We start from the raw sequence: 11692 nt of genomic DNA, 5'->3' as shown, positions 1-11692 counted from the left end.
TTTTTATTAAATATACTCTCTTGGCACAAATCTTTTAAAATATATAAACATTATATATAAACAAAGTGTCTTCATGGCATCAAAATGTAACTCCAGATCAGGATGGACACCAGTGGGAGGGGCGTGACCCCGGGGGGCACCAGCCCCGCTGTGGGTGCTGCCAGGGTCCCCTTGGCTGGGAGCCCCCCGGGGAGGCACAGCTCTGCCAGCAGGACGTGGGGCCCCTCCCTCTGCCACCCAGCCTGAGGCTCAGAGAAGGGTGCCGCCGAGCCATTCATTTGGTCTCACCTGCCTGCGGTGGACCCCCACCCCCTGCTGCCTCCTCTCGCCTCGTGGCCCTCGGGTCCCCACTCTGTCTCCCCGTGAGGGGTCCCTGCCTCCCCTGCCGAGCCTGGGTGCTGAGCAGGGCGAGGAGAGGAGGTGGGAAGTCCACTCAACAGAACAGCCTGGGACCCTGGCGACGAGACTCGGGCTGGCCGGCAGACACATGCAAGGAAGGACAGAGAGAGAGGTCTTCACACCCGCAGGTCCAAGGCAATGACAGAAATGGGACAGAACAAAGGGGAGAAATGAAAAGTCACGACTGGAAATGTGCACGGGGCAAACACGCCCTCTTAGACCCTTTCACACGTCGCGGCTGCAGAGCTGTCTGTGAAAACCGACCCTCTGGTCCCCGTCCGCCTGGAACCAGATTGCACGGGTCGGGGTGACCAGACCCAGGGTCAGCTAAGAAACTCCCAATGTCATTCTGAAATGTGACACCCAGCAGACCCCAGGGGACTTCTCCATGAGACCAGCTCGCTGGGGGTGCCCTGGGGTACCCCAGCTCCACCAAGAATCCCACCCCTGGACTACACATGACCTCAGGAGCTCCCACTTTGGGAAGATCAAGGCTGCCAGTTGCCTCCAAGTAATCAGACAACTCTGTGGGCCTTAAACTGCTATGTGTCTTGGCCAAGTACCTGCTCAGGTGGGGGAGCCAGGGATGTGCTGTTTGCCACACGTCCCCGCAGGAGCCGGCGCGCCTGGGGCAGAGGGCTAGGGCCCAAGGCCAGGCCTCTACTAGTGTGGCCTCTGGGACAGGGGTGGGAGCTTCTGGCCCAGAGGAGGTGAACTGGGCACCCAGTGTTCAGCAGATGCCTTCTGGCTAGGACTTAGACCCAAACCCATGGGAAGTCCTCAAGCCTGGAGGAGATGTGACCCTCCTGGGAACATTACAAACCAGACCGGTGGGCAACAGAGGGGAAGACCCACTCCTGGTGCCCTACTTTGGCCACAGAGTCCAGGATCCAAATAATGCTCTTGGGAGAAGGCTGTTCCGAAGCAGGAGGCTCTGGTGACAGGGGAGTCATGTCACCTGGGAAGTAATGGCAAAGGCAGGACAGGAGGGGCAGGCGGGACAGGAGGCTGTATTTATAGCCCCAGCTGAGCAGAAGGCTGGCCCCACCTCAGCAGGGCCTGGACAGGCTTCTCCGAACACTCGGGGGCTCCCTCCCCTCTGTGGGCACGGGGGCAGGCCAAGTCTGGCTCTGAGCCCAGTGGGCATGGGGTCACTAGAACCAGGAGCAGGTCCAAGGTCACAGGGCGCCAGGAGGCGGTGCTGGTCACTCCCAGCTCAGGGCATTTAGGGCAACACCTCCAGGAGACAGTGCCAGCCCCAGGGAGGAGGGATGGGGAGGGTGTGGCAGCCCTTGCCCACCAGCCTCAACATTGCACTTCAAGGGCCGCCGGCTTCTGAGACCGAGGCCAGGTCCCCCAGCTTATTCTACAAGGTGCTCCAATGACGCGGTTCCCAGGGCGGGACCACGTGCACCCTCACTCCCCAGGCTCAGAAACGAAAGGGGTCAATGGTCCGCCGCACGTGGAAGCTCGGCCCTCCCCTCCCCTGTCTGGAGAGCAGCTGGCCCGCTGGCTCCCTAGCTCTGCAGGTGCCGCAGCAGGATCTGCATGAGGTCGAAGGTGGTGAAGCTGATGCCCACGGCGATGGGGCCCTTGAGCCAGTTCATGCTCAGACCCTTGTAGAGGCCGCGCACGGCGCCTTCCTCCCGCACGATGGCACGCAGCGTTTGCGCGATGGATGCGTGTGGGTGACCCGTGACCCCGGCTGTCTGCATGCGCCGCCGCACCACGTCCAGGGGGTACGAGGCTGACTGCCCAATGAGGCCAGCACAGGCCCCAAATACCATGCGCTCAAAGGGGTAGGGCTGCGGGCGGCCGCTGTACTCTGTGGGCAAGGGACAGAGGGGCCGTGTGAGGGCGTCACAAGGGGGCACACTCCCCGTTGTGGGTGCACCTCCCCCCACCCCGGCACTCACACAGGCCCATGCTCTGTACCTGCTGTGGCTCAGGGCTCCCCTGGCCCCCCTGGGCCTTCCCACCCTGGCCTCCTCACTTCCCAGCCACTCCTTTTTAATCAAATTTGAGAAGAAAAGTTTCTAAAAAGGCAGAAACTCACAAATAGTCCCTTAACCAAGTCCTACGACCCAGAATGAACTCCCATCTAATCGCTCTTGTTTTCCCATCAAGCAAAGAAGGAAATTGATATGGGCGACCACTACCCTCTCCATCACCCAGCCTGCTCCATGGGTACCCTCCGCAGGGATGCCAGGATGCGGGGAGGTGAGCAGGTGTGAGGACGGGACATGTGGGACAGAGGAAGGAGCAGCAGCCAAACAAGAGGGGTTCTTTAAAACTGTGTGGCTGTCAGGGCACCTGGGTGGCTCAGTCGGTTAAGCATCTGACTTCGGCTCAGGTCATGATCTCACGGTTTGTGAGTTCGGGCCCCGGGTCGGGCTCTGTGCTGACAGCTTAGAGCCTGGAGCCTGCTTCAGATTCTGTGTCTCCCGCTCTGTCCCTCCCCAACTCATACTTTCTCTCTCAAAACTAAATAAACATAAAAAAAACAAAAACAAAAACCCTGTGTGGTTGTAAAAGTAAAACTAGGAATTACAAACAGTGGGGCACCACTATTCACTCAGCACACTGGCCAGACAGGAAGGAATCCGCTGGTGCCCCACGTGGGGTGAGCACATGGAGACGGGGCTGGGGGGCAAGCGGAGTAAGGAGTAAGTCCTCAAACGGGGGCTCACACCCTGGGTGTCTGCTGATCACTGAAAACCTGGAAACACCCAGCACCCCTGGCAGGGGAGACCCACTACACCGCAAAAAGGACAGGGCAGAGCCTCAGATCCGGCAGGATGGACTCAGAGCCGGGGCCCGGCTGCGCTTGTCGCAGATGAAGGTAAGTCAGCCGTGGTCACTGATCACTGCATTACAAGGTAGGTAACCTGCTACAGAAATGCGTGTGGGAGCACCAGCAGCCAGCGTGAGGGAGGCAGTTCTCGTAAAGGGGCCTCAGCGGGGAGCGAGGCTGCGGTGGGGAACACAGGACCTCAGCTTCACTCGGAACATTTTCTTTAACAGAAAACATCTTGGAGCGACGTCAACACCTGTTTGCATGGAGCGGGGGTAGCAGGTATGGGTGGTGGCCTACTGTTCTCTGTATTTTTCTGCACTTTCTGAATTTCTCAAAATCGCCTAAATACAGGAGGGCACTCCCTCGGCCATCTAGATGGTATCCGGGATGCTCTGTGCACAAGTGGCTGCCCCCCCTCCAGACGACACTCTGGATTTCACAAAGCTGGTCTTAAAACGCAGCACGAAAGGGGGGGAGTCTAGCAGCCTCAGTGGTGGCTCGATGTGGGTCTCATTCTGACTCGGACCTTGGCCGGACACGGGGCGGGGATCTTAGGGTCCTGCCTCTGCGTGTGTGTGACCCCGGGAGGTGCTGCCCCGGCTTCTGGCTCCTTACCTCTGTGCAGGCTCTTGAGTGTCTCATAGGTGAAGAAGCTCAGCCCGGCATAGGGAATGACCCCCAGAACAGTGGGCGTGAACCCGTGGTAGAGGGTCTTCAGGCCCTCTTCTCGGGAGATGCGGATGAAGACATGAAAGATGTTGCTGTACCTGCAAGACAGTGACAGAGCGGGTGGGCCATGGGCACACCGAGGGGCCGCTGGCCTCCTCTGATTCTCTGCTCCTCCCGGATGTCGGATGGGCCACGGTCTGGATGGTGATGCCTTCCTTCTTTAAGGAACAGAGCCACGTGGCAAAAGCTTTGGCATTGGAGGGGAAAATGCGTGCCTGAGGCCGTACCCCACCTTCAGCTCCCAGGTCACTCTGCTGTGCACGGCCCTTGTCTTTTCACCGTGGGCATTTGTAACATATCCGTGCCAATCCAAAATGGAGACTCTGGGGGGATGCCTGGGGGGCTCAGTCGGTTGAGGGTCCGACTTTAGCTCAGGTCATGATCTCATGGTTTGTGGGTTTGAGCCCCACGTCGGGCTTTGCACTGACAGCCAGGAGTCTGCTTTGGATGCTGTCTCTCTCTCAGCCCCTCCCCCACTCGTGTTCTCTCTTCCTCTCTCAAAAATAAACAAACATTAAGAAAAAAAAAGGAAGGCTTTTGGTCTGATATAAGTAGAAGCAGACCCTCAGGCTTAGAGAACCAATTACTGCCTGTCTGGAGTAGCGGCAGAACGGAACGTCTGGCCTGGGAACTCACATTTCCTTTGGGGTCACGGCCATCCTCGCTCTGACCAAGTCCAGGGGGTAGGTCAGTGAAGCAGCTGTCGTTCCGGCTAGTGCGCCCGCCAGGAGGCGGGGCCAAGGGGGCAGGGCTCTGTAAAGGGGGGAGGAGAGAAAGTGAGGCCCCCCCCCAAGACTTGGGGTGCCCACAGGTCTCGGCCAGTGGGGAGAACCAAGGAATGGGCAGGGGCTGGCCGCTTTATGTCCCTGTCCCTCTTGGGCAGACGTCATTTTGAGGTTCCCACAGCTGCCTTTCCTTGGCATCTGCTCGTATGGATTAAAGAGGTGTTTCTTCCCTATGGACACTGGGGCGCAGTTGGGATCGGGGCCCCCCCCGGGACTTAGGTTCTGAGGGGAGACTGGGCAAACGAGAGTTCTGCCGTGGTGAGCGTGCGGAGACAGGAGGACAGGGTGGAGGCACAGAGTCGAGAGGGGTTGTGGGGCCGGCTGGGGCCGTCACTCACTCTCCGCGGAAGCCATAGTAGTGGCCCAGGATGCGCTTGTACTCCTCGTGCGCGCTGAACTGGATGGCGGCGTAGGGCACCACGCGCACCATGGTGGCCGAGTTCCCGCGCCACAGGCTGAGGAAGCCCTCGTTGAGGTAGGTGAAGTAGAGGAGCCGGAACGCCTCCTGGGGCGGGCGGGGCGTGAGGTCAGCACCCTGGCCTGCCCTGTGCCCCGCTCCATGGTGAACAGCCTATTTTGTCCTGCACTGTGACTGGGGGCCACCAGATTGGTCCCGCCCCACCTCACCCCCACATTCTCTGGGCCTCGCGCAGGGACCCCTCTCTCCCTGCTCCCTTGGGCCTAGGAGCAGTCGTGGGCCAGGGGAAACCAGGTTTGCAGACGAGAGCCCCCCACAGAGGGTGTTTTGTTAGTCTCTCTGGTCATCTAGCTTTCAAGGATATTCTTTCTCTTCCTATATTAATAAGGTGATGTCCGCTCTCTGTCTAAAAAGGAATCAAATGTGTTCAGAACTTCAAGTCCTCTCCCCAACACCCCGAGGATGAGGGTCTCTCGTCAGTGCCTGGGGTGGGCTGCGTCCAGGCAGGTCGGGGCTCCAGGACAGGCGGCCCTGGCCCCGGGCCCTGGTCGGGGAGGCCTCAGGTCACCCAGCAGCCCGGGAACTGGCTTGTGGGGCAACGAAAGGGAAAAAAACCACTTTGAGAAGCATCTTCCTCCACCCCCGGGCCACGTGCAACCCCCTCCTGGCAGCCTGGCAGGGCAGAGGTCGGTGCTGGCCCCAGAGCCAGGAGTCAGTGACCTAGTAGCTCACCTTGGCAGAAAATCTTTTTGAAGACACTGGAAAAAAACCAGAAACACAATAGCGACCATTAGAGGTGAAGGACAGGACCTTGGTCTGTGGGACCCCCCACTGCTGGGGTCAGGTATGAGCAGGGGGATTGAGACGGGCCCCTGAGGAGGCTTCCCTGCCAAGGGCTGAGGTGGGGGAGGCTGCGCCATAAGGGGTCTTGCAGCCTCCCTCTCCTCACTTCTGGAGAGCCTACCGTGTTCCCAGGACATGCTCACACGCTCATCTGTGCGGACAGGTGTGCACACCTACTGCCCTCTGAGCTACACCCAGTGCCTGGAGGCCTCCATGCAGCGCATTCGCTCTAGGCCACAGCACCTGCTGCCACCCGGGGAGGTGTGTGCTCAGCGGCGCGCTCTTTCCCACGTCAGCTCGCTCCTCTGGGAGGAGGCTGCTATTAACGTCCTGTTTTGTGGCTGAGGAAACTGAGGCACAGGGAGGCTAGGGACCAGGTGGAGGAGGGCCTGGCTTGAATCTGCAGTCCCTTCCTCCCCAATAGTTGAGGGGCAGGGGTCCCAGCTTGTGACTGCCCTGTGGTAGGCACTGGTCACAGTCCATGGGATGGAAAGGCCTCATCTTCAGGGGACCCTGTGGCTGCTCAACCCCAAGGAGAGAGGGTGAAGGTGTTTAGAACCGGGCCTCCCCAAAAGGAGTGTCCACATCCTCAAGCTGAGGACAAGTGAATGGGACTTAATTTGGAAACGGGGTCTTTGGAGACATAATTAAATTCAGATGAGATCTTACAGGAGTGGGGTGGGCCCTACATCCAGTGACAAGTGTCCTTATAAGAGGATAAGAGGGGTGGACACAGACGCAGAGGGCAAAGCAGAGTCCAGGGTGATGCAACCACAAGCCAAGGCTGCCTGGAGCCCAGGAGCTGGAAGGCTCCTCCCCCAGAGTCCACAAAAGGAATGAGCCGGGATGACACCCTGATTTCAGACTTCCGGCCTCTGGAGTGTAAGCTGTGTGGTTTGTGGTGCTTTCTGATGGCAGCCCTGGGGCCAGCAGGGTTTCTAAGTGGGTGTTTAAGAAGCATTTTTCTTAAGTTTATTTATTCATCTTGAGAGAGAATGTGCAGGGGGACAGGGGGCCAGAAGGAGAGGGGGAGAGAATCCCAAGCAGGCTCTGCATTAGAGCCAGATGCGAGCTTGATCCCACAAACCCTGAGATCATGACCTGAGCTGAAATCAAGCAGTTGGATGCTTAACAGACTGAGCCTCCCAGGTGCCCCCTAAAAAGGCATTTTTAAAGCCAATTTGCAGTGCAGCTTGGGGGGGCCGCAGAGGAGAGTGAGCACCCAGAAGTATCTCTAGCCTATAGACAGGTGGACAGAGATTTACCTTGGAAGATGATTTTGGTTCGGTCCAGGGGAGCTACCGCCGTTTTGGCGAGAGCACCAGCTAGGGCCCCAGACAGGAGGGAGCTGAGAACTTGCCTGTGGTCGCTCTGCAAGAAAACACATGGACACAGTCTGTCACGGGGGAGGGTGGGGTGCGGAATGGGGTCTGCTCTGCCGGGGGCCTCACCCAGGAGGAACATCTTCCTTCTACCCCTGGTCGAGGGCTGTAACTTGCACAGCTGTCCAAGTTTCACAGGCCTGCTGGGCCCTGGGCACAGTGAGGCACAGGGCAAGCCATCATGAGTCCAGTGGCCACGGAGCCTGTGTGGGACACAGTGAAAACCTTCTGGGTGACAGGGACCATCCACATGAGAGGTGACCCACTGGCTGGGCTGTCCCATGAGTTCCCATTCCCAGCTTCTCAGAGACAGCTGAGATAGGGCTGACCCCAAACAGGAGAGTCCCTGCACCCTGAGTGCAGACCTGGCTGCGTCCGCTGCCTGTGTGCACCGGGGTCCCGTGCTGTAGAGCTCAGAACAAAGTCACAGGGGCCCTTGTGGGCTGGGGACCAGGCAGTGACATCAGGCAAGCAGACCCTCTGTGTCAGTGTGACCCCTTTCCACAACTTTCCATCAGGTCTGCCAGAGGCCTGCATTTGTGGTTCTTTTCCCAGCCAAGGTGAAGGTGAAGGTGAAGGTGCTGGTGCCGGCCTGCATCACGAGGAGAGCCTCAGAGCCAGCACTGTCCCCGAGTCTTCTCAAGGCTCCCTGGGAGGAGTTGCACAAGAAGTCACCTGCTTACCACGCTGGAGTCTCCACTCCCCCAGCTGACTTGGCCACAGAACTCTCACCACCACAGGGAGCACCTGGGCCTGGAGATGCTCCCATCTTTCCTGGCTCCATAATGAGGAGGGATGGGGGAGGGGCAGGCCACTCTGTGATCCCAGGGGTCCCTGGAGTCTGACAGGAACCAGGTGCCTTGAGGATCCTTGGGACACACAGGGTGTACGGGGGGATATGTACAACTCCCCCTCCCCTTGGGGCTGCCAGTCTACCGGGAGAGCCAGACATGAACTAAATGTGTTGAGTCACCGATCCAGGAGGGCTGTGATGAGGGGGCTTTGGGTCCCTGGAGAACATGGGGTGGAAGTGAGGGGTCCCAGGAGAACATGGGGTGGGTGATGAGGGGCTGAGTTTGAAGGATGAGGCAAAGCTAAGTGGGATATGTGTGTGTGTGTGTGTGTGTGTGTGTGTGTGAGAGAGAGAGAGAGAGACAGAGAGAGACAGAGAGAGAGACAGAGAGAGAGAGAGAGAGAGATGGTATTATAGGGGGAGAAATGGAACACCCAGAGGCCCTGGTGAGAAGCAGGGGGTCCTGGGGGACCCCAAGACAGGTAGGGTGGCTGACGTAGGGAAAGGGAGGGGGCACAGGGAGGAGAGAAGAGATGAAAGGCAGGTGGGGCCGGACTCCGGGGAGCCTGGGGGCCCAGCAAGCAGACTGGGCCTGCTTGTAACTGTAACCAGAGAGGAGACAGCGCCCGCAGAAACTCAGGGCAGAGACATGGAGGCTAGGCCCAGGGGATGGATAAGAGGCATGGGGGGTGGGGGGCAGTGCATAAAACTGGCAGCCTGGGTCTGAGTGGGCATGGTGAGGTCCAGGGTCACTCCCTGAATTTGCTCAGCTCAGTGGGTAGATTAAGAGTGAAGGGCTGGATTCCAAGTCTGTCTGCACACCTGGCCTGCACCTGGGCTCTGTCCTGACTGCCTGCAATGGCCATGGCCTTTCTTTTTTTCTTTTTAATTTTTTAAAATGTTTTTTATTTATTTCTGAGAGAAAGAGAGAGAGAGACAGTGTGAGTAGGGGAGGGTCAGAGAGAAAGGGAGACACGGAATCTGAAGCAGGCTCCAGGCTCTGAGCTGTCAGCACAGAGCCCGACGTAGGGCTCGAACCCATGAACCGTGAGATCATGACCTGAGCTGAAGTCGGACACTTAACTGACTGAGCCACCCAGGTACCCCATGGCCATGGCCTTTCTGATCTCATCTGACACTGATGTGCTGTCTCCTGGCCAGGTCTGGGTGCCCCCAGGGGCTGTGGTGCCCTTCAATCAGGCCCCGTCCCTGGAGGGCTTCACCTCCTTTTCTTTAATGCCCCCAGCACCTCCCCCACCAGCCTGGCCCTCGCTTCCCTACAGAAACAGTCTCCCGTGGGGGTGTTTTCCCTCCTCAGTTTCTGTGGTAGAGCTTCACCACGGGCTCCCATCTTCTCCTCGCTTTATAGAAGCCTGTCACTGGGACGCTCTGCCTTTTCTAGATCACATAGCAAGGTTCTGGAGGTCTGGCCCTACTGCTTCGAGAAGTTTAGACGGCAGAAGCCGCGAGGTTCAGTGGTGTTCCCAGGAGCAGCTCCGAGGCCCAGCCGCCTCCCAATTCCCTCTCCGAATCAGCGTGATGACTGTTCAACTCGTGGGCCGCTGAGACGGGGGGAGTACCCCGTGGACAGGCCACATGCCCTGGTGGTCCTAGGGGTGCAACCAATGTGTCCCTTCCCGTGCAGCCTGCGGTTCTCAGCGTCGTAAAGCTACTTCTGCACGCCAGGAATATGCGGCCGTCATCCTGATTCAGGATGGGGTGCTCGGGGATGTGCTGGGAGCCCAGTTCACGTGCTCGGTGGACGAGGCTGCTGCTGCCTTTGGCCGACATTTCTGGTGACCCTTCAATGCCTTTGCGCAACACTTCTGGTGACCCCTGAATGACCATGGCTGGCTTATTCTTGAAGGAGTTCGGCCCAGGCGCCACGGAGCCATCAGTGTCCAAACATATCATGGGGAGTGCCTGCGAATGAAGAATGAGGCGGACGGCCTAGTAGAGAGAAGGCAGGCAATCCAGACAGGGCCCACACGGGCCATGGACACCACAGGACACTCAGGTCCTTAACCAGAGAAATGGCTTTACAGAGGAAGCTCCCCACAGCTGACTGGTCAAGTGGATCAGGCCTGGTGGCAGTCGTGGTGGCCAGCACGGAGAATCAGCACTGCACGTGGCCCAGCACGAGATGGGTGCTGGTCCTTTTGCGGGGCACGCCCACTTGGTGGGATTCGGGCAGCCAGCCAGGGGCAGGGGGGTGACACTGCCCTCTTGCCCTGCGGGGAAGCTCACTAACCCGTGAGGGAATGGTGTGTCTGCTCTGGGGTTTGGCCTTGCTCTCCCTGCACCCACCCCCAGTGTGGCGACAGTGGCCCCACAGGTGGGCCTACAAATTAGTCCCCCCTCCCATCTGGTGCTTCACGGGGCTGGGAGGGGGACCTAGAATTCAAGGAGAATTGGGGAGGGCCAGAGGATGCCACTTTGGCCTTTGATCCTGTGGACTTTGAGAATGGCCCGCACGCCCTGGAGCCAGGTTTCTATGTGGGCTGGGCAGTCTGTGTTCCAGGGTCCACTGGAGGAACTTCTATTGGCTTCTACGGTGAACAAGGATGGAGCTGATCCAACTTCTTTAAAAGGAAATATACCTTTTCTTCAACTGAAGGGTGGAATCAGGGAAGAGCTCCAGAGAGGAAACGGGCAGCTGAGAGCACGCCCCATGTGCGAGCTGGTCCTGCCTGTCACTACTGCTTGAATCCGAGAAAAAAGGACACTTTTTTCTGACACCCTAGCCAAATCTGGGTGAGGTTTTGGCTTCTTACCACGTGGCTGGGCAGGTTGGATCCACATTGCAAACTGGACTTTAAATAGGAGGGAAGGAGGCCAGCCCGCACCCTCTGTCCCCCATGGCCTCCCAACAACACAGCTCGGAAAGGAGTATGTGGGGGGGGTGATTTGTAATGGGGTGCAGGAACACAGAAGAGAGATCTCAGGAAAACGGCCATTGGGGAGGCGGGGTACTTGCCTTGGAACGGACAGGTGAGGACAGGACCGCCTCGGCATCCTCACGCACGCGCGCCGCACTTTCCTTCACACCATTACCCATTCCAGGCCAGCTCCAGGCTGCAGGAGACTTGGTCCTGGGAGAGGGAGGCACGGTGAGACCCAGTGAGAGGAAGGCGGCCCCCCTGACTCACCCCTGAGTCACCTGAAGCAAGACCTGCCCTAGCCCGGTGCTCTTCCCCGCCTGGCTTCTTGTCTCCCTGCAGGGGAAGGACGCTGGCGCAGGCTTCGGAATGCTGGTCCCCAGCATCTCCCCAGCATCGGCTTAATCATTTACAAAAGTGCTTCTCATCGGCCCTTTGATTTGATCCTCACACACAGGCCTCTGAGTTGTCTGTTGTTGTTGTTTTTTTTTAACCTAGTAACAACCCCATGCAGATGGGCTCAGAGAGGTGAAGCCACCCCTGCAAGGTCACACATCAGGAGGCAGAGGTGTGGCTGGCTGTGGAGGCCAGGGGAGGAGCCCCACCTGCCTGGACCCAAGCACCCACTGGGCTTTTGTCAGCTAGGACCTGAGTATCTATCAACAGA

General features: G+C 58.5%; 1 protein-coding gene across 1 annotated transcript; it reads right to left on the bottom strand.

Moving 5' to 3' along the window:
- Positions 1-11233, bottom strand: SLC25A42 (solute carrier family 25 member 42). Its single transcript, XM_077777036.1, has 7 exons — positions 11124-11233; positions 7237-7342; positions 5861-5886; positions 5049-5215; positions 4562-4678; positions 3812-3963; positions 1-2224 (listed from the first exon to the last, which is right to left on the bottom strand). Exons 1-7 carry the CDS (start codon positions 11202-11204, stop codon positions 1917-1919), a joined length of 957 nt encoding a protein of 318 aa, XP_077633162.1. The 5' UTR covers positions 11205-11233; the 3' UTR covers positions 1-1916.
- Between the last annotated feature and the right edge of the window lie 459 nt (positions 11234-11692).

Source organism: Crocuta crocuta, unplaced genomic scaffold, assembly GCF_008692635.1.
Source record: "Crocuta crocuta isolate KB4526 unplaced genomic scaffold, BGI_CrCroc_1.0 scaffold77, whole genome shotgun sequence".
NCBI classification, from domain to species: Eukaryota; Metazoa; Chordata; class Mammalia; order Carnivora; family Hyaenidae; genus Crocuta; species Crocuta crocuta.
This window is presented reverse-complemented; position numbering and strand designations above follow the sequence as displayed.